The 24,063-nt window shown below is 36.6% G+C and overlaps 1 protein-coding gene across 1 annotated transcript; it reads left to right on the plus strand.

Moving 5' to 3' along the window:
• Window positions 1-3,330: 3,330 nt before the first annotated feature.
• Window positions 3,331-23,790, plus strand: LOC121408594 (solute carrier family 43 member 3-like). The gene is made up of 11 exons (XM_041600112.1): window positions 3,331-3,587; window positions 5,935-6,138; window positions 7,439-7,646; window positions 9,747-9,870; window positions 13,276-13,368; window positions 14,126-14,450; window positions 15,253-15,696; window positions 16,239-16,358; window positions 16,766-16,955; window positions 17,655-17,778; window positions 23,465-23,790. The coding sequence occupies exons 2-11, from the start codon at window positions 5,958-5,960 to the stop codon at window positions 23,561-23,563; spliced, it is 1,908 nt and encodes a 635-aa protein (XP_041456046.1). The 5' UTR covers window positions 3,331-3,587; window positions 5,935-5,957; the 3' UTR covers window positions 23,564-23,790.
• Window positions 23,791-24,063: the final 273 nt, after the last annotated feature.

Below are 24,063 nucleotides of genomic sequence, written 5' to 3' on the forward strand. Positions count from 1 at the left end.
AGAGAGGCAGAGAGATGGGGGTGGGGTAATTAACGTGGAATCATACCAATACGTCACAGTTTATGATTTCAGTATTCTTCGAAGTTGATAGTTTTTCATTCATCCATTTGTTGTTTTCTGAAACAAAAACACGTTCGAATTCTGTGATTGAGCTGTCAATCGATTAAAAGCAAATGAGCGTTCATAACTTGGTTGTGTTTCTAACCAGTCTTAAGTTGCATGCATGTTTTATGGATTCTATATTTCACCGGAGTGTAATTTGATGAGAAAAATGATATTTTTTTATATTTTGTAATTGAAATTTAGAAAAAAAAGTAGCACTCGACAGGTACAAATTACCACCAAGTATGTTAATAAGTATGCTTTATTCACTTATTCTTCAACAATTTAAATCACCTATATTTTGCTTATTCGCAGATTCATTTACTTATTTATTACTTACTTATTGATTTACCATGACATTGAAAAAGCAGTTGTAATCCATCCATTGGCCCGAGGCGGGATGTTTCAATGTAACAATCAATAAAGACCTTTATTATGCGAACAGTTGAGGTCGCCCCATCAAACAGAGGTAGAGAGAAAAAAAAGGATGCTAACTACCATTTGGTTTGGTAAGGAAGTGGAAGTGGGTAGAATACTGTAAGTATGTATTTTTTTATCATTGATGATTCTTTATTTGGAGAATTATTTATTATCTTGTACATAGGTGGGTGATTATACGAAGGTTTAGAAAAAAAATCATAAACGAATAACAGTTATTGTTCACGTGAAGTCACATGCGAGTAGCTCCACCATGGTTGCAACATAAATACAATCCCATAAAATGCTATTTGCTCAGAAGATAAAAGGGTTTAACAGGCAATATCATCAAACGCTTTATAACACGATTCATGATGGCCCTGGGAAGCCGGGGGTGTCGAAGCGCCCCCAAGATTTACCCGGGGGGGGGGGGTACTGCGTGTGTTATACACAAAGTTATACACCACAAAGGCAGCACCCCCTGGAAATCATGTAGGTATATGCTACAAATAGAAATTTAACCAAAATCACCTCCATTTTGTAGTAAAACTTTTTTATAGCCAAATTTTGTCTGACCCAAACCACCTTCATTGTGAAGTATTATTTTTTTTTGCTTGTCAAAATTTTCTTCCGAAAAAACACTCCTATTAAAAATCGTTCCCAGGGCCCTGACAAGAGATACAAAAAAACCCAAAGGAAACAAACAGACAAACATAAAAACATTTTCAACCATGAACTATCAAACGTAAAATATTTTGAAATTGATTTTACCGTATTCCATATAAAAACAGTGTCTGACGTTGTCCATCAAAATGTGTTACCCTCTTTCTTGGCAGTGAAGTAAGATGTCAAGAATGAAATATCGAGCGCTGACATCAACGTGCCCCCCCCCCTCGGTCAACAGCTCCTGAATTGGCTGTATACGGTGCGACTGAAGCTGAAATTAGGCAACATTGCGTAACCGCACTTCACACCCTAAATTTTTTTAAATGTGAATCGATGTACAAATCTGGTATAATTTATTATTTTAGCCAAAATTCTTAATTTTTTTTACTGACTAAAGTTGATATACTTTATCTTGTTTATGATAAGAAAATAAAGTCGCTAACGATTTCCATCGCAAAAAAACATTAAAAAGTAAAATGTCGAAAACTTGACAGAGAAATACATCTAAAAAATACATTTAAAACAATATTGATTTTTGGGGGGCTTGCAATTGATTAGAATCCTACAAAAGTTTGTAAATTAAGAAATTGTAGTTTAGAGGTCTAAATTATTAGAGTCGACCCATGCCCCTCTCCCTTTGATTTTTTTTTAAATTTGTAATGTAAAAATGCCATTAAAACAGAAGTGTCCCCCCTTAAAAGCGAGGACTCTTTTTGTTTGCTTGTCAAAATTTTCTCGGAAAAATTTGCCCTCCCCCTTTTTGGGAAAATTCAAGATCGGCCCCTGTATTCGATGATAACTTTCTTCCCAAACAGGAATCAACGAACTCAGCTAATTGAATGCGTAATTAGCAAGTTACGCAGATCCATGGTCAAATCAGCCAATGGTCAGTTAGTCTCCACGACCTTTGCAGGACCTTTGCAGGACTCCCCAGGAAGTGGAGGATGTGCAGACATTGTGTGCAGGAATGACTGATTGAATCCGATGACCGGGGTAATAATATATCTGTAAAGCGCTTAGAAACGTCGTTCCGATGGATTAAGCGCTATATAAAAGCGGATTATTATTATTATTATTATTAAATATCGGAGGGGGATGGGGGATGCATTATAGGAATAAGTCACCAGTCGTGATTACATTTATACGTTGACCTCCATTATTTACTAATTCCAGAAACATGTTACATCTGACATTAACGTGGGCCAAGTGATCATTGACCATGTGCATGCATACACATACAAAATGGAAGGAAACAAATCTCTTTTTTTTAATTGGAAAAACATGTAAATCTTTTCCTCTTATCTGAGATGTTCCATTTGTTTTCTTTTATGACCCCCGAAGAGAATCTACAAATTCACGTGTAAATTCACGTGTATTGCGATAAATGTCTTCTTGTCATACCTATAAAATGCATTTTATTTGGTGATGTGTAATCTTCTATTGGGACTTTATTACTTTAACACAAATATTTGCATCTCTAATAAAGAAATAAAAACGGATGCTTGGCGATGTTGATAATATGAATCAGAAAAAAAGAAAAATCTTTATAAAAGTATTTCTCTCACGTTCTACAAGGTGTGGATTCTTGAGCTGAACCGGATACTTTCGCCCCGAGGTACATATATCAATAAACATTATTTTACTAACTGACAGACATTTATTTTGATAAATATCAATTTATATCAAGCTCAGCGGTGGAGGAATGCCCTCATGGGCACGAATGTCTCCCTTGTGATCAAAACAATAAAGCAGAATTTTTCTGATCGACACTTCAGAAGAAAAAGGAAATATAGAAAAAAAATTATTACAGAGGGGGGGGAGATAAAGAGAAAGATGAGGGAGCATGATAGAGGTATGTCGTCAGTAATCAACCAGGAGCCCGTTGTAGAAAGAGTTACGTTTAAACGCAAGTCAAAAAATCAATTGCAAGTCCAAAATGCGCGCTGTTGATTGCTTGGTTGAAAATGAAGTTGAGCATGATTTTTAGAGATGCGTTTGATTGCAACTCTTTTCTGCAACGGGCCACAGGATCACAAAACACAACAAAACGAGACAATATTTTTTTTCTTCAAATATTTGTCAGTGATAACCGTGTTCTCGTAAAACAAAAAAGTAAACTCAATCACAAAAGGATATGACGTCCCAATGACATCTTCGACTCACTGATTGCAAACGGCTCAAATTGGCATGCTTTCATGATGAGTTCTCAGGTCGATGTTCAAGTTTAACTGCGCCGCTGGTTCTTGCAATACTTTGAACACATTTCGTCAGCCTAGGCCCATACTTACAAATAGCGAGCAAGATATGCATAGTTTCATTGATATGCGAAAACCTAAACCTATCCACCTGATTTCGGAAAATCCTAACTCCGTTGTCTCAGTTTGAACACGTGCCGAATAGAGGTAAGAATACTTTTCATTGTATATTTTCTTCAGTAGATATATGTTTTCGACAACTTATCCATAGATTTCTCTTCGCTAGATGTCTGGGCCAAAATACCCGAAAAACCATGCCTGTGCGTTTCTTTTTTCGCTCTTATAAAGTTCCCATATTCCCGATCCAATTTCTAGCTCAATCATGGCCCAGAAACCGGGGGTGCTGAAGCACTCTGCAAAAATTGTTTGCGGGTGATGCGTGTTTACCCCTGGAAATCCGGTTTGTATACTAAAATGATGAAATTTTACCACGTTATCCTTCATTTTGAGCGACAACCCTTTTTTGTCATTTTTGTGACCAAAATTACCTCCACCTTGGACAATTATTATTATTATTATTTTTTTTTTGGGGGGGGCTTGTCATTTTTCCTTCTAACCCAGCATGCACCCCTCTTCAAAAATCATTCCAAGGCCCCTGATCAAAAGTGGCGATTACATAATTATTTTAACTGTCAGCGACGAATGCTCCCCAAATCGAACATTCGCAATCCAAAAATATCATTGACTTGCAATCAAAAATTTAACTTAGGTGCTAATTACCGCATAATGGCATCCAATTTTAGACCAAATGGAGTAGAAGCACGGTCATATAATCCCATCATTGCCCCAATAGAACTTTCTACTGGAAATTCGGTTTGAATTTATTCAGAGTAAACGGTTTTCGGAGTCTCTTCTGGACCCCATGGAAGAACAGTGTAACTTATGTCAATGACTCTGAAATGGGCAAACCTTTCGATTATTTTATCTATTCAACATATTTGCAATTCATTTTGCTTATTTCATTTGATGCCATTTATGTTATTTATTAATGTTATGTACATTAATGTATTGTTTTTGTCATAATCGGAAAATAAATATACAAAAAACAAATCCTTAGCATACAAAGTGGAGATTGAAATAAAACTAAAAAAATACTATGAGCATTTTCTTTGAGTGATACCATTTTTACTTGTCGTTAATCAAAATATTATGCCCATTCCTGGAGTAATCATTCCCCTTCTTTCAATATCGTGATTTTTCAGAGAGAGAATGGCAGGACTAATATCCATTAAATCCCTCTTTAATCTTTCACTCTCTAAAAACAATGCTTTACGGGATTGTGATTTCATCACAATAATAGAGATCCACCCGATCTTGAGGTCCATGGTCATGATGATCAGGCCAACGATTGGTGAAGGCTCAAACTAGGGAAAACATAGAAAAAATCTATAGCGTTGGAGATCGTGAAATTTTGATTTATGAATCATGCTAAATTTGATCTATGAACCAGCTGTGCAGTCCATCTGGCTATGTTTTCCTCCTCTTCACATCATTTAGGTCTGACCAATGATTATGGGTTCTATGTTTTTTTATTAGATTTATTACTGGAAAAAATTATGATCAAAACTCCGTCATGTATGAATAGAGATATGTTCCAATTATTCCTTCCCCCTTAACAAGATTTAGTTTAATGCTATAATTATGTTCCATACAATTGTTGTTCAACCGAGGGAAGTGGTTGGGGTAATAATGTATGTATGGTTGTTGGTATCTCATCGCTAAAAACATATTATCTCTCCCCAACTCTTTGTGTAGATGTGATTCGGAAACACTTTAATCTTACACTCGATACTTTACATCGGAAAGAAAGGTAGAAAATGGACTGTCGTCGGAAACATAGCTAGTCAAAATCACATCCTCAAAACTCATTTTTCTTAAATATAGAAATTGTGATCGTATTTTGAGGACATTTCAAAGTCTTAGAATATAAAGCTTGCATTCAGAGTCATAGACAAAGATCTGAAATTTGCGTGATAGAAAATGGAACACGCGTTCGGGATACTGAGGGAAGACTGCGAGCAAAGCTAAGGAGAATCCAAAGTTACCTGTGGAAAAGAATTATTTTATGATGGATCGGGAAAGGGGTAGGCAGAAGACAGTATTAAATAGTGCAATGATGGTATTTGATACAATAATTCTTCAGAACAAAATTAAAGCAAAATCAGAAGAAAAAAAATCATCCAGAATCACCAAATTTACTCCCCCCCACAGTGATCACCAATTTGCAACTCTGATTTTAAAAAGTGTAAACGTCTAGTATATTTTTCCAAAGATTAGATGCAGAAAGTATAGTCAATTCCTTAAGAATTAGACTTTATTGGGAGTATACTCCCAGTATTGAGTCAACTGTTGATAAAGAAACTATACATTACACGGTGAAAAATACACTTTCTTCAAATTGAAAGGATGACGATAAATAATCGTCTGTTTGAACGAACTCTTGTACTAATATATTTTTATTCGATCATATCGAATTCTATCAAACCATTTGTAGTATTGCCATTGCTGTGCTTGATCATGCAAATAAGAAACGTAGTCGCCGTCGTCTTCGGGGCCCTGGAGAACCTCATCCACGCTGGCATCATCTTCGGATGGCCCTCTCTCGTATTCGTCCTCAAGGATATTGGTTACTATGGCAACAAGTGCCCAGCTGACCCGACCCCAACAGGTGCTCCTACAAGAAACGCTACAACCAGTGGTAATGATTGCTTATTTCTCTTTAGACGACTTAAAATCAGTTCTGATTTGTTTGTTCTTTTCATTTTCGTGTGGAGCTCTGAGCTGCAGTATGGAGCAAACTACAACGTGCAGAAAAAAATGACTGCTTGATCTCACTTAGAATTTTAATGAAAGGCTCGTTATTTTTTTATTTGCTGATAGATTGAACAAACATAGTCTAGTCTACCTATTGAGTTGGTGCTCATATTATTATTGTACAGGAATTGATGATTTGTTTATTTTGTTTTTGAAGCAGTTGAAAAAATTACCGAATGGTGTCTAGCTTGTAATCTCAATGGGCTAATGCATTTTTGGCCTACTTTTTACAACAAGCTCGTCTAATATTTTGGTCGAATTGTGTTTCACAGTTAGACTTACACATTTCACCTGATATCTACCTGGTATAACACCCTTAGTTTATAATGGCTTGATGAACTGGGTTTTTATCCAAATATTCATCAAATAAGGTAATTTTTTTTAAATAGGCTAACAGAACGAAAAAAATGTCAAGACCACGTGAAGTGTTGACGAAAGGGCAATTAAACCAAAATGGGTTTGGCCCATGTGTGTTATGTCGTCCAAACGCTTGTAGATCAATCCAAAATAATGACAAAGTAAAACAAAACCGGAGTTGGTCAAAACAAGAAGTGAAATCACGGGTGAATAGCAATGAAATGAATGGTGATATGTACCCTAATAAAAATATTTGGCTAAAACCTTTTTCTTGAGACCGGTCATTACCGGTATTTTAGCTAATAGAAAATTTGTAAATCACGGCCACTAATGGCTAGCTCTATTAACCGGTCATATTTTTGTGACGAGAATAGTGCATCGAAAAAAAACGACCCACACACTGTCTTGTTTACAAAACAAACGATACACGACACTTGCTCGGACATAAGTATAATTATAGACCGCTGGCCGAGGTGCTTTTCTCTTTCGTTTCGTGCCTCAAACTATGTATCTAGCTATAACTTTGTCAATATGTGTAAAAATCATTTTTAAATCATCGTTATCTTTGGCATAGTCACAAAGCCCTCGGCTATGATTCGGGCGTGTTATACATCATGAGATTAAGTACTGTAAATTCCCTTGATTATGTTTATAAATGGTAAACAGACCAATCAAGAATAGTACTCAATAAAACAAAAAAATATATAATCATCATTTTCGGGGAAAATGACCTCCTTTGTCATGATTGCTTAGTACATAATTATGAAATAAATAATATTTGGGGTTAAGTTTTCATTCATTCGAACGTGCACGTCAAAACCTTTCAGATGCAGGCCGACCCCAGAGTTCGATCACCATGCCAATCTCGCCGATGATGACGACGACGACGTCGACAGATGAAGTGTTTTGTGAGGAGCAGGATGCAGCCCTGGTGTTGGTGTATACTGTAGCCACCGTGATGCTCCCGCTTAGTATGTTACCAGCAGGATATCTTCTTCTCATCGTTGGTAGCAGAATATCAAGGATTGTCTTCAGGTATTTTCAATTTGTTTATTTTAGGTGGAGAGGGTGGGTGTATCATGAAATCCCAATCTATTATAAATGGTTATCATTTAATAACTTTTTCATTATCATCATTAACATTATTATTATCATTGTTATTATCATCATTGATGTTATTATTGTTTATTATCATTATCATTATTATTATCATTCTTCTTCTTCATCTTCTTCTTATTATTATTATTAATAGCAGTAGTAGTAGTAGGAACCTTTATTAATAGCATTACTGTTTACATATCATCATTCTTTCCAATAATGTTATGTTAATTTCATCATCATGCCCATTGTAAACATTATCACTTTCATTATTGTTAAATCAGTATCATTGTTTTAATAATTATAATAATCATTATTTCCAATTGACAGTTGTAAGACCACCTTAAACCTTTGAAAATCAATTAATACTTCCCACTTTGCCTGGGGCAGATTAAGCTTCGTCTTACAAAGATTAGTTATCAATCCAGTCAACCTCAACTATATGGTAATCTATCAATGTCATTTAGGAATTCTTTACCATAGGATTTTTGCAGTCGTTTCTGTATCTGATTGATAAATCAATACTTGATTAACATAGATAATAACAATGATATAAATGAAACATTATAAATGTATTGGAACGTCAGAATCCAATCGGCAAACAATCTCTAGATACATGTATTCCAAATAAGATATACAAACTCTGGAATTTTATCGTTGCGTTTAGATAAACAATATAAAACCATGCACTCCTTTTAAATTAAAGCATCTTCTGGAAATCAAAAGCAGTTGACGTTTTTCTCGATCTATAAAACATAGAATACATAAATACAACAACTGCCACAAAAATGATATAAACCAATCTTTCTGTATTTCTTCAAATGGTTTACCTATTTGAATATTTTAATGATGTTTTACTTGGCATGAATAATCAGAGATTTGCACGTAGACTTAAACGCTACGTAACGGAAAATGTACAACGCGAGGTACTGTTTTCTGTAATAGCCAGAACGAGTTTGGCAGCATTGGAAATACAATTGTACATTGTGTACATTATAATAACTCATCTGTTGATTATGACATTTATTATTGACTGTTGGTACCATTTCGCACGGAATGCAACCCAAGTCGAGTGTCTTTATATGAAGACTTTGATGTGAATCGATAAAAAATTATAGAGATAAAAGAAAATTCATAGTTCATTGACATTGTTTTCGATTGACCACAATGTACAATCAATCGTAAAAAAAACCAAGCGTACGATCAATCGATATCTTTTTTGTTACAGGACCCTGGGTACATTTGTAACACTTGAGGGTATGGTGCTCTCAGAACACCCATTCATGTTGTTTGCTTTATAAATAGAGTTGAATTCACTGAGCAAAATGCCGAAAATTTCATCAAAATTAGATAACAAATAACAAAGTTATTGAATTTTAAAGTTTAGCAATATTTTGTAAGAACATTCGTCATGAATATCCATTAGGTGGGCTGATGATGTCACATCTCCAATTGTTCTTTTGTATTTTATTACGTGAAATTAGGTTTATTCAATTTTTTCCTCCAAGAACTAGAAAAATTGGATTGACAACTTATTTAGTGCATGAGATATTTATTGCTGCAACTTATTTCATTATAAGGGAGATATATTATTCACAGAGGTATGAAATAATGAAAACAAAAATGATTTTATGTAATATCATAAGAAAACGGAAAGTGGAGATGTGACACCATCAGCCCACCTAATGAATATTCATGACGACTGTTTTCACAAAATATTGCTAAACTTTAACTTCAATAACTTTATTATTTGTTAACCGATTTTGATGAAATTTTCGGCATTTTGCTCAGTGAATTCTATTCTATGTAGTAAGATATATATATATATATTTTCAGTCCGGACCATTCCTTTAATTTGACTAATTTGACATGGAAATATGATTTTATTTCCATATTTCAATTAGAAAAGTTTATACAAGTATACTCATTTTCCAACATTGCATTATAACAAGACTTTTTCCAAAATCATAAGATGGCCATCTACAAAAGGTTGAAATCCCATTTTCAGTTGAATTTATGCCGTTATTTCTATTGCAGTATAATGATGGTATGTGGATACGTATGTTTGGCCATGAGTTCCCCCGAAATACCAAGCCTGCTCTATCCTGCAGCAATCTTACTAGGAGCAGCAGGACTCATCATTATCCTCGCAAGCTTTGAGGTGAGTATACCACACGTTGAATCGTCCTCTGTCTGCCGTACGGGTTCCACGACATTTGCTCCGGCGACAATTGCTCGGATTGAAAATCTACACGTCAAGCCAAACATAAATCCCAACCTTTCAAACCAAATAAACCCTAATCAGAGAGAGCGGTGTTGGCTCAGTCGGTAACGCGTCTGCCCGTCGAACCAAAGATCGCGGGTTCGAGTCTGAAGCCAGTGCGTTGTGTGTAAACGCCTCTCCCATGTTTCATAGATGCAGGCTATGTCACAATGGAAAACACTCCGTCCCTCGGATAGGACGTTAAATGGATGCCCCGTGTAGAGGAGAGTCACCACTTTTGAACGTTAAGAACCCACTGCACTATTCGTATAAGAGTAGGGGGAAACCCCGGTGTAGTGGTCCACCTGCCTTCCCCCAGTCAGTTATATCGGGAGGAGAGACTTGCGGGTCATAGTGATTCAGTTCGCTTTTCGCCTCCCAGGCACAGGTGACGCCAAACAAATCGTCGCACGAACCGTCCTCTCTGCGCACTTCGATGCGAAAGTTAAGCGCACTGTATCTATTCCACGAACCGTCCTCTCTGTTGCGTTGCCCACTGTGGCGTAAATAATTAACTTCAAGAAAATGTAAAGATGCGGGATGAAACTTAGAAACCTGAACCTTTTAACGAAGACACTGGTAAATTATTTGCTCTCCTTGTAGGTGCACTTATTGCTGGTTAAAAAAAACTTTTCTTTAAATGCGTTTTCTGCAAAAGTTACTTTCGCATCGAAGTTCGCAGAGAGGACGGTTCGTGGTGCGTGCGACGAAATAATAATAATAATCCTCATCTTTACCCAACCTTTAAAACTAAATGAACCCTAATCTTAATCTTTACATTATTTCCAACTAAAAGCTCTATTACAATCCTCGATCTCTAACACTATGCTCTAAGATATTAAGCCCAGTGCAATTGTCGCAGGAGCAAATGTCATGTAACCGTCGTACGAAAGCTCAAGGAGCTTTTCTTTTGGACGACGTAAAATATGCTTCTACAACGGTTGCCAACGACTATATCTGTGCGGTGGTTACGGTATGGAGTTTCTGCACCGAGACTCAGAACGAACTGGAGAACATAAGGAAAATGCCCTTCAAATGACAATGAAGAGCTGGAAGGTCTTTGTCGAAAATTTCGTCCTAAGTTTTCGAGCTGAAGAAAAAGTGAAAATATGTCGTTTGTCCACCAGAGTCGGGGACGAAACATCTCATTGTCACGTTGCGAAACCATTTTTGGAAGCAGCAAAAAAAAAAGAATTACCCCGGATGAGCCTGTCAAACCTTCCCCACCAAAGATTCTGAAATTAGCCCCCTATCTCCTAAATTAAATCATTAGGGAGTTTCGCACCATGACTCAGAATGGTTTCAAGAACATAGAAAAGGTTTTGTTAAATGCCCCTCATAACAAAGGCAAACAAGCCATTGTCGAAATTTGGCAAATGAAAGATGTTTCGTCCCCGACTCTGGACTAAAGTCATATTTTCACTTTTTCTTCAGCTCGAAAACTTAGGACGAAATTTTCGACAAAGACCGTCCAGCTGTTCATTGCCATTTAATGTACATTTTCAATAAATTCACTGTTCTCCAGTTCGTTCTGCGTCTCGGTGCATAAACTCCATACCGTAACCACCGCACAGATATAGTAGTTGGCAGCCGTTGTTGTAGCATACAAAAGTTCCTTGAACTGTCGTACGACGGTGACATGACATTTGCGTTAGGCTAATGTTTCTCCTGCGAAAAAAAAATTTTATTTTTTCGGATTGGACGTACTAGTGTGGAGGTACTGAAAGAGAATCACGCGATCTCTTTTGTCATTTTGTATTTTTTTCAAAACAATATTGCTGATTCACACAGGGAACAGTCGTAAGTCGGAGGACTGATGAGAGTCGATGAAGCCGAATTTAATCGTCGGAGGAGAATCTGTCTTGTAAACATGACAAAGCGAAAGCCCAATTTAGTTATATATCCGACCGCGACCGCGTCAAAGACCATGTGAATTGCCTGATATGTCACCTGCCGCGTCAGTGCCATAACGCCCTTCCCCGTCTTTTATGGGTTCCATGACATTTGCTCTGGTGACAACTGCTCCGATGGAAAATCTGCAAGCTAAGAAAAAAATTAAACCTAACCTCCGAAACAAAATTAACCCTAATCTTTATATTTTATGATACCAAAAAACTCCAATACAACCCTTTAGCCCATTTCACAATTAAATTGGTTATGCGACTGCTTACAGCCGTTGCGATTCTGTGCATCATTGTGGCCAAGTGATCGCAAAAGATCGCACGAGCTATTGTGAAAACCGTTTTACTCTATCGGTTAACCCTTTGCCATCGGAGACATTTAGACCGGAGAAATTGCTGCAAGAGCAAAAGTCCTGTTGCCCTTTTATGATTTACTTTAATGTTTGGCGTTCAGTCTTAAAGACTGTTTGCGCCTTTATGTAGATCTATAGTCAAGCTAAGTTTCAGGAATTTAGAGGAAAATGGATGTGCCAAGTCTTCTTATCCAGTGTCAAACTTTCTGTCCATGGACCTAGGACACTCATATGACTGAGTCAATAGCATGACGATATCGTTTGCATCATCAAGGGTCTAAAATACATCCGCGTTAGCTGTCTGACATGTCATTTGCATAATTGCACTATTCGTAATTTACTTCGGTTTCCTCTGTTTGACAATGCACCACGTCTGTTTTCTGACACACAACCACCTCGACGACACTAAATGACACAGGAATGACAGTTTTAATGACCTCTATCACGCCGAGTGTAGAGCGTGACGATTGCTTGAAAACATACCATACCATACAATAATTGCCTCGGTCCCAACTACGTACTGATTAACCTTCCAACCTTTTTTCTTGTTTGAAGAAAGACAGTGTTTATTCCTTGATAAACAAAATCGTCAATAACTACTGATTTACGATAGCCTCTGTTGCATAACAAAGGGCCATATTCAATCGGGGACGTTTCATAAAGTTCCTCGTAAGTTATGAGCGACTTTAAGCACGACTGGTAGCCCTTTCTTACGCGCTAAACCATCTCCAATGACCATACCATTTACCACAAGAAAGGATCACCAGTCGTTCTTAAAGTCGCTCTTAACTTACGAACAGCTTCATGAAACACCCTCCTGGAAAATCCAAGTCTGCCGACATTCGGTCAAGTACATTGTCTGATCCCGCTTGTGCATGGCCTAACATGAAACCCCTGAAACGGGGTCTTACAATAATATTATTGTGTAATTGCCCTTCCAGTTGTGAAGTCCCCTGTTATTACTCACACACAACCGTTTCAATGACCTGAATTCTCTTTAAAAATCTTACAATATAGTTACTAATATCATTTTATATACTTATATACAGATAGCAAATCTATTTCCAACTCAAAAGTCGACCGTGATAGGGGTGATGAATGGTTGTTATGACACTTCAACTCTTATCTTCTTTCTAATAAAGGTAAGTATTTACATGCTTACATGTATGTCTTAAAAACTAGCGTATGAGGAGGGGTGTAACGTGTTCTGGATGCCACTTTCAAGGGGGGTGAATTGAATTTAAAAAAACGCCGAAAATCGGATAAGAACGGTAAAAAACACATCGTGCCAATTAACGGCTTAAATATAAGTAGCCCAATGTGCTTTCCTGTTGATTTGAATTAAGTAAATCCAATGCTTTTATTTCATATCCTATTAAAACACAATTATACTAAACCAATTATGTAATTAGGATACAAATTAAGGGATTGACAATTAAAAAAGGCAGTATATAGTAGGGCGTATGGAAATGGAACAAGGGATTCCCTAAAAGCAATACCCCAATCGTCAATAGTGCTTTCTAATACAAATTCTTCCAGAGTAAAGAGTTTTCGCTCCTCAATGCACGACGGATTAAGAATCAGTAAATTAATAGATGATAAATCATTATAAATAGATAAATAGATAAATGACAATGAACAACTTGGAGGTCTTTGGCAAAACAATCGTGAACCGGAACAGTAGCTCCGTCCTAAGTTTAAGAGCTGACAAAAAATCGAAAATAAGTCGTTTGTTCAGAGTCCAGGACGAAACTGCTGTTTTGATTCGCCAATTTTCGACAAAGACTCCTTGGTTGTCTGGTAGGTTCTTGAATCCGTAGTGCGTCGTGGAGCGCCAACTCTTTCATCTAACTGTTAAACTTGGTCGAAAATTAATCGACTCATTTTCTATCATCATAGATCGCTTACGAGAACGGGATTTCATTGGAGGTCTCCTCCCTTGCGCTGGCATGTACTACCATCTTCTTTTTTGTCAATATATGCCTTCTTCCCCGACATCACATTCCCTGGCCCCTCCCCGATGACTACTTCCTTCATGTGCCCTGCTTACCCGATCCCGAATTCGATACGTTCAGCGTGGATGAGGTGGTCGTCGAGAACGGGAAGGGGACGGTGCTTTGTTCTGCGGAAGGCGATCTCACCCAGAGTCGCACACTTTGTGACGTAGGAACGCAAACGTTCGAGTTTGATAATCTCGGTTTTGAGGACCCGGTGGTGACGAAAGGTGTGACGATTATCTATGCAAATGATTTTAAATTATGGCTGCTTTTCGTAGAATTGATGTAATATAAACTAGAAAGTGTGAGAGAAAATCTCTCCTACTTTTCATGGTTTTGTTTGACCTCACGCCTTTTTTGTCGCATGTCGTATTAAATTCAAGACGTGGAGAAAAAAAAGAAAACCACTCTATTCCACTAACGATCATATATGAAACAGATGATATTTGTATTTTGTATCCCCCTCTCACGGATTTAGCCCACTTAAATTGATAAACAGCCCTGTAATGGATTTCAATGTAAATGCAGCCAGTAGCGTACCGTGGGCCACGGCATAGGGGGGGGGGGGGGCATGGGCCAAAAAAAATGAGTCACTTACTGAGTGCAAAGATCTGGGATTTATGATTGGGCAGATACGTCATTTCGCATGGCTAAAATGTCCGATTTTGAGGAAAAAAACTTGTGAATGGGGCAGCGTGTTTATCTTGCTTAAGTGATGAAACTGTTTTACAGGTATCGCCTTTGTTTTTTTACAATTCAGGTGGATTTGAACCACAACAAATCTAATAACAATGATAATATGATAACATTGATAATAATAATGAGAATAATAATAAAAATGTTGATGTCTTAATTAAGCGCACACACCGTCCGAAGACGCTCATGGCGCTAGCCAGCAACACTTCATTTAGATATAATATATCTAAATGAAGTGTTGCTGGGCTAGCGCCACTTTATATTATAAAGAAAAAACTACAAATATACATGTAGGCCTAAACAAATTTATTATAATTTACCTTTTTTCCACAGTAAAAAAGAGAGTGTCCTTACCTGTTGAGGATATCATCAATGAACGCCGTGCATCGAAACAGAGTTGGAGCACCGGCATTACCGGGGAACGGCGTTTATCCAAGCAAAGTTGGAACATCGGGGAACGGCGTTTATCCAAGCAAAGTTGGGACACCGGGGACCGACGTTTATCCAAGCAAAGCGTGAACAGTAAAAGAAGCTCACGGAACTCCTTAGATAGCCGCATGAGTCAGAAAGAGCTCGCCAAGAGACAAGAGAGCATTCATGAAGAGAATTCAGAACTGAAAAGGGATGAAGCCTACCCAACATTCTTTTCCTGTTTGAAGAGTCCAATGTTTTTCTTCATGTCGTTTTGGGCCATCGTCATCCAACTCCAACTGCTCTTCGTTTTGGCGATTATGAACCCTTGGCTTACGTGGCTAGCCGACGGTGATATTGATGTCGGTAATAGACCCTTTTGTCTTCTTATCAATCAATCCATCCCCCTCCTATTCTTTGTCCTCCTACCCTCATCCCCAGGCATCATAATCATCGTCATCGTTATCATCATCATCTTAATCATTATGATCGTCATCAACATCATCATCAACAAGATCATCATCAAAATCATCTTCATAATCATCACCATCATCATCTTCTTCTTCCTTTTCTTTTCCGTCATTATCATCATCTTCATCATAATTATCGATACCATACGTACCATCACAATATATAATACGATTTTATAGTTCCTTATTATGTGTCCTCCTTCTCCCCACCCCCCCCCCCCCCCCCCATCACCACCATCTATATCAACATATGTAATCACGTTCTTATCACCTATCACAATCATCAATATCTTTTTTTACGAATAAGATGAAGTGATCTTAGTCCCAATGGGAATTTCTATCTAAGAAAGATACTCGGGACATTTCTTAATATTTATCTATGAACTATGTTGTACACGTACAAACTTTATTGCCGTTTCTTATGTTTTTATGTTGCAGTGAGTCAATACACTAATGTGCTTGCGTTGATGAGTTTTGTGAGTATGATTGGAGGACCCCTTGGAGGTCTGCTATTAGATAGGAGAAAGCTCACCTTGTGTGCAGCACCGCTGGAATCGGGTAAGCCCTCCCCCACCACCTCCCTTTCTCTTCCTGTCCGTATCAACTTCATTAATCAAATTATGATTTATGTTATCATCATACAGAATAATTGAAATAATTTACGCAATCATCGGTACAAACCGGGGAACCGAAGATGTTTAGGGTGCTGTCAAAAATATACATTCAATTATAAATGAATCGTAAGCCCGAAAATCAAGCGCAATACCTTTTTATTAAAATGCCTAATGTATCTATAGTTGACTTGCACTCAGTTAACACTCGATCAACAGTTAAGCTTGATTTAGGGACTAATGATTGATTTACAATTAATTGTATTTTTTTTGCAACGTCTCTTTTCCCCTAGGGCCTAAACATATCCATCTTGCAACTTGTTACTTTCACAAATTCTATTTTTTATTCTTTAGAACCTGCGTATGGCCCCTTGACTGATCTGCGAAACAGTTGGCTGGCAGTGACTTGCACAACTCTTATGTCAATCGCCTACTCGGTATGCATGCTGGTTCGAATCCTCCCTCTCCAGTATTTGACCTTTGCCCTCTTGACCTTGTGTAGGTCAATGTTGTATGGCGTATCGGCAGGTGTGGTTCCACTCACGTGAGTATTGTATTGTTTTCAATGTCCTTTCATTTTTTGTGTCATCGTCAGTAGTTTTTTTTATACAGTGGAAAGGCTATAAAAATGGCTACAAAATGACGAGTTGCCTCAGCTCACTTGAAAAGATGCACTACCGTGGTTGTCTTACCGTTAATGTCCACAATCATTGATTTCTCATGGCGATTAAACTTGAAGATTGACTTGATCTTCTGAAGATTTTTGCCGGGACTGCGAGGCACAATACACAGGACTTTCCGATGGACGGAGTATTTTTTTTAAACTGCGATTACACCTGCACTTAGCATTGAGCTCTAGCATCAGTTTTTTGGTAGACGTGTTTCGGCATGGGCATGGACTCGCGCCCCTCATGAGATCATATTATCTTATCTGAAACAGACGCTCGAACCATGAACATAGTAGTAATGGTAGTAGGTCCATGCTCAAACCCACTGAGCTACGGTGCCTCTTAAATCTAATCACGATGCGACGAATTATTTAGACATTTACAGTTACAATTAATTTCCTTCAGAATGATTCGTTAAAGGAGTTGACATCAATTAAAATCAAAATACATTTTGACGGACCCTGAATATTTTCCTATTAGAATATTCATAATATAGGCCTATTCACTTAAAAATATGGTTAAGGTGAGGGGAACAACTGAACGATAATTATGTATTTTTGTCATGTCGATTTCAGGTTTCCGATGAAGTTCTATGGGATCGTTTATGGTATGACCTACTTATTGATCGGTGTCTGTGGCTTCCTTCAATATCCACTTTTCATTCTGATCCAAAACGTGCTCATGGGCGACCCTCAATATGTAAGTAAACTATATGCTTCTTGAATACACCTGTATTTCTTATTCACAAACTTGATTAAATGACAAAGAATTTATTTGTGCAATATACGGCGACCATTGTGCGTACACTCTTAAAACAAATCAGTCAAATTGACTACACCAGTAGTCAGCTGGGAGCAACTGATATGGCAATCACTGATATTTCTGACATATATTCTAGTCAGAAATAACTCTATTCTAGTAAAATATGACTAGAAAATAGTCAAATATAACTAGAATAATAGTTGCACCCATCTGACCCCATTAACTAGTCATTGTTGACTGATTTGTTTGTAGAGTGTATAGGAAGGGGAGGGGGCTTAGGAGCACTTGAAAGATCAACATCCAATAAATCAATAAATATCAGGAAAGTGGAAATTGAAAAAAGGATAATGGAAATGTTTGAAAAATGATATCAAGTTATATATTTCCAATAGAGCGACACAATGTCAACTTGAAGACAAATAAAACGAAAAGAACATAACATTTCAAACATGCATGTTTCAAGGTTTACACCTCATCAATTTTCGTGATATCCAAAATGTATAAACACCCATGACTCTGTCTGATTTTGATTTCAGGCTGATGATGAGATGTGAACCTTCGAAATATGTTCCGTTTATTAAAATGTTATGTTCTTTTCATTTTATTTGTCTTTAACTTGTCAAAAGCTCTCATAAAAAGGGATTTTCATTTGAAAATGTTGAAGATTTTCACTCGCTCGGGACTTTTTACACATTTTGCCCAATGCGAACGTCATGTTCCATTTCTGAAAACTTTTTGATCATTACGCCATTGACACGATTGAATTGACTCCTTAATAACTTCTTCTTCCTTCCGGAGTCTTTCTTCATGTAAATGTGTATCCTCTAGCCCAGTTGAATAATTTGCAAACAACGGCAACTCTGCCACAAAATAGATTCAACAATTAGGTCAACTGGGTGCTTTCATAATATTCATTATGTTTTTAGTATACATATATTTATTTTTGCGCATGCGTAATACAATAGGTAGTTGTTCTGCGCATGTGCATTACGGTATTTTTGCCACAATGACCATGATGACCTTCTGATAGAAGTCACTTAGCAAATCTTTTCCTCTGACGGATATACCTCCAAAGTTTGTAAGGTTTCTGAAGCCCAATACCATTTTGCAATTCCAAAGGACTTTTTCTCTAGTTTGTGTGCAATGCATCTGATAACAGAACCTCTTCTAATGCTTTCCTCAATTTTGGTTAGTCAAGCGCTAATGTTAAGTATATAGAATGAGTGTTTCCGTATTGGGAATGAGCTTTTTTTTTCTAGTTGCTGTCTTTGAAAAGGAAGAAGAGTAAGAAAAGAAAAATAATTTTAGTATCATGGTGGGAATGATACCGCTAACAACACTCGTTTGAATTTCCATCAACACCGAAAGATTATATCTTTAATGCTGTATATAATTATTTAACAGATCGTATGCGTGGTTTTCTCTCTCTTTCTCTCTCTCTTTCAATTTACTTCTTTCTTCTTTTCCTTTCCACCATGAAAAGTATGAATTTTTTATTGGAATGCTTACCTACAATGTGCTCACTATTTTTTTTTTTCTCTCATCATGCTCACTGTGATGGTACTGTATAACATAATTGTTAAGTTCATTCAGTCAAGATTATTACAAGATTTAATTGCAAATGATATTGATCTTTGTATACATGTATAGGGCATAGGCTGAAAGCCACAGCTGATTTAGCTGCCATCTACAGAGGAAAATCTACACGTATGCTTATCGTTGTAGTTATATGTGCTTAAATTTTCCGTTCAAATTCATGTTCTGTTTATTCGTTCTATGTGGCCTTCTGCAGCTGTTGCCTGAAGTTTCTTTGGTGCTCCTTATTTGTTTAACCTCAATTGATTATGTAGTCTTGCTTCACCTGGAAATATTCATTTTTCAGTCTTGTTTTACTTGGCATGAGTAGTTTTCCATTTAGTGATGTCAGTGACTTTGATTTGAACCTTCTTTTTCAATTACAGCAAAATGCTGGCAGTTTTTCGATTTCTGACGAACAATATGAACAAAATATTTCTGACACTATGAACAACAACGTAGAAGAATTTGAATATACTTTTGATGTCAATGACAAATCCTTTGTTAAATCTCAATACTACACCCAGAACCAATTTGTCAACAATTTAAAGTCAGCTGGAAAGAATGACTTGAACCTTTTGCATCTTAACATCCGCAGTGCAAATAAAAATTTCGAACAACTGAGCTTATTATTAGATAATACTAAAGTAGATTCTTTTGTTATTGGCCTGACCGAAACCTGGTTTACGGATGCTCCTCACACTATACATTCCTTGTCTCAGCATAACCTTATATTTAATAATAGAGTAAATAGGCGAGGTGGTGGAGTAGCACTGTACGTTCCAATACACCTGCATTACATTGTACTTCATGACTTAAATCTGATGAATGAAACGATGGAGACGGTTTTTATCGAAATAACATTATCCAAAAGAAAAAACGTAGTTATAGGTACAGTTTATCGTCCACCTTCTTCCGATCATAATACGTTTCTAAATGAATTACAACAACTGCTTTCTAATCCTTTGCTTCAAAATAAACATTGCTTTTTGATGGGCGATTTTAATGTTGACCTCTTAAAATGCAGAGAGGATAATTTCTCTCAAGATTTTCTGAACACTTTATTATCATTTTCATTTATTCCGTTGATTACCAGACCCACTAGATTTTCTTCTCATTCAGGAACTTTAATTGACAATATTTTTTCAAACGTTGAGAGAGAAATTGATTCTGGTGTCATTCTGTCTGACATCTCTGACCATTTTCTTATTTTCGCTAGGATACCATCTCTCTTTGATAACAACTCGTACTCTTCTCATGTAAAAATGGTTAGGAAAATTACCCCTGAAAAGATTGCCAAACTCAAGGATAAGCTAAGTTCACTCAAATGGAACGAAGTATTAGTTACAAACGATGTTAACGAATCATATGATAATTTCATGACTATCCTTCTCGATTCTTTTAATGAATGTATCCCTCTTGTAAAATATAAACCAAACAACAAACGGACACCACGAAACCCCTGGGTTAGTAAATCACTTTTAAGATCTATCAATAGAAAAAATAACCTTTATTACAAGTATCGTGCAAACCCGTCAGATGCTGCTCGTGAAAAATACGTCAAATATAAAAACACCTTGACAACTCTTTTGAGATCTGAAAAAAAGAAATTTTATTGTTCTAAATTTGCAGCGAGTTCAAATAATATAAAAGATACATGGAAAGTAATCAATGATGTCTTAAATAAGAAAAAAGATCGCAATACTATAAAACATGTGAAGATCAACAATTCAGTTATTAATGATAATTTTGATATAGCTATGAACTTTAATAATTATTTCTCAGGCATTGGTCCAAATCTTGCCAACGAAATACCACACACAGATAAAACCTTTGAATGCTTTCTAAAGAACCAAAACCCACATTCACTATTTTTTATTCCAACCGATGCTAATGAAATCATAAAGATAGTAAAAGAACTTAAAAGTAAAAAAAGTCCAGGCTATGATGAAATAAGTAATGACTTGTTAAAAGATATCATTAACGAAATTGTTATTCCTTTAGAACACGTCATGAATTTATCTCTTGTTAATGGTATAGTTCCCGACCGAATGAAAATTGCGAAGGTAGTTCCTATCTACAAAAAGGGAGATCCGTCCGATATAAGTAATTATAGACCTATATCTCTCTTATCTTCTATTTCCAAAGTCTTAGAAAAAATTATATACAATCGTACAATAAAATTTGTGAGGAGTTTTGGTCTTTTATCAGAATCACAATTTGGCTTTAGGCAAAAGCATTCAACAACACATGCAATCTTATATTTCATTAATCATATAGCGACTGCTGTTGACGACCACCTTCACACTCTTGGTATCTTTCTGGACCTCTCCAAGGCCTTTGACACCATTGACCATGAAATCTTATTGTCTAAACTATCACATTATGGAATTAGGGGGAAGGCCTTGGAGTGGTACAGAAGTTATCTTACTGGAAGAAAACAGTTTGTCTCCATAAACAATTCTAATTCCGATTATAATGACATGATTTGCGGAGTACCCCAGGGTTCGCTTTTGGGGCCATTATTATTCATTCTATATATCAACGATTTTCAGGATTCATCAAAGGCCTTGTCTTTCATATTATATGCAGATGACACCAGTGTTTTCTTTTCACATAAAAATCCTGATACTCTTGTAAACATAGTAAATACTGAACTCAGATGTATTCATGAATGGATCTGTTGTAACAAACTTTCTTTAAATGTTGCAAAGACCCAGTGCATGCTTTTTAGTAATTCAATCACAGCTCTACCCAGGAACGTCTTTCTTAATAATATTTTAATCGATATTGTCGATTCAACGAAATTTCTTGGTCTATATATAGATAACAAATTTTCATGGAAGCCGCACATTACGTATTTATCAAAACTTTTATCTAGAAATGTTGGCGTCATAAACAAACTAAAAACTTTTTTGCCTCCAAACGTTTTATCAAATTTGTATAATACCCTTATTCTTTCTTACTTAAATTATGGGATATTAGCTTGGGGCAGTTCCTCTAGAAATCAGTTGGATAGACTACTACTTACACAGAAAAGAATAATGAGAATCATTTGTCATAAACACAGATTAGCTCACTCAGATCAATTGTTCTTCTCCAATAAAGTTTTAAAAATACAGGATTTGTACTCTCTTCGCCTGGGCTGCTTTATGTTTCAGTTAAACCAAGGAGAGCTGCCAACTTCCTTAAGTTTACTGTTTTTAAGAAACGAGATTTTGCACAGCTACCCCACCAGATTATCGTCATCTTTCCATCTTCCGAAGCTCAGAACTTTTTACAAACAGAAGACTATTGTTTATACTGGTCCCCATTTTTGGAATTCTCTAGATGAATCTTTAAAACTGACACCAAGCTTATTTTCGTTCAAACATAAGCTTAAGACTACACTGATAAATAACTATAATGTTACACTATGATTTTCCTGCAGGAGGCTGTTCATTGTCCCATGTTTGTGCTTGAGTTGTTCTGATGTACTTGTCCCGTTTAGTGTAGTCTTGTATCGTCCCGTCTAGTTTGTATCTTTTTATACCATTTTCATTAATTAATGATACTGTAATATTATTTTGGGGAACCTGAATTACAAGCTCCGCTTTCCAAGGTTTCCCCCACAATATACAGCTAGCATTTAAGTTAAAACTGAACTTTCTAAAATTCAATTATACATTATATCTGTGTACTGGACCTTTGTGAACTATTTCAATATTTCTAATTGTTAATTTATTCTATACTCACATTTCTGTTGTAAAATAATTATCTTTGCTGTTATTGTGGAAATAAACGAAATGAAATGAAATGAAATGAAATACTGTTTAATTCATTATTCGGAAAATGGTTTTCTTAAATATAAATCTATTTGCTGATGAACAATATCTTGCTCACCCCGCTTGAGGGCACTATCTCACTTTAGATCAATCGAAATATCAAGCATACCCGACCCGGGATCACTTACACATTATGTTCAAATATTTTTTCACTTCGACTAAATATGCCCTTAGCCCCTTATTTAATCATTATCTGATAACATTTACTTCTGTTTTTTTTTCAGGTCTTGATCGGATTTATTGTGGCCAATGTTCTAACCTTTTCGTATCCTATCTACATCATTTACCACGTGAAAACCAGAATGGCTCAGCATAAGGGATAATATACACTCGTCATCTCATATGCGAGAAAAATGTACAACGTCTTCATTTGTACGTTTTCTTCATAAAAATAGATTAAATAAACTTGCCTATATATTGACCTTGCATCATAAAGTTGTATCACGCTGCTGTCGTACAAATTATTGTTTTACAACCTAACAAAACTGCTAGACCACTAATGTACCTACAGGGGGCGGGGGCAGTCTGCCCCCCTGACGAGTCACAACCCATGCAAAGGACGTATCCCTGCCCCCCTGACGAGCTTGAAGACCTTCCTTTCTTTTTTTTTTTTGCTTTGTCAATTATTTTCTGGTACGAAGTCCTACATTTGTGGTTGAAGGCCTTTTTTTTTTGCTTGTCAAATTTTTGGGCGGACGATTTTGCCCCCCCCCCCCTTGTGGAAAATCCTAGGTACGCCACTGTGCTAGACAATATAGCAGAATGTGTTTGTTAATTCCTGCTTTGAACAAAACAAAACTTTCAAATGCGTTTTCTTAACGTG

This window comes from Lytechinus variegatus, chromosome 2, assembly GCF_018143015.1.
Source record: "Lytechinus variegatus isolate NC3 chromosome 2, Lvar_3.0, whole genome shotgun sequence".
Taxonomy (NCBI): domain Eukaryota; kingdom Metazoa; phylum Echinodermata; class Echinoidea; order Temnopleuroida; family Toxopneustidae; genus Lytechinus; species Lytechinus variegatus.

Coding starts and splice junctions, on each gene's coding strand:
- LOC121408594 (XM_041600112.1), top strand. CDS start 5,958: ATGCAAATAAGAAACGTAGTCGCCGTCGTCTTCGGGGCCCTGGAGAAC. Junction 15,697..16,238: donor CGACGGTGATATTGATGTCG/GTAATAGACCCT, acceptor TTTATGTTGCAG/TGAGTCAATACACTAATGTG. Junction 17,779..23,464: donor TCATGGGCGACCCTCAATAT/GTAAGTAAACTA, acceptor TTTTTTTTTCAG/GTCTTGATCGGATTTATTGT.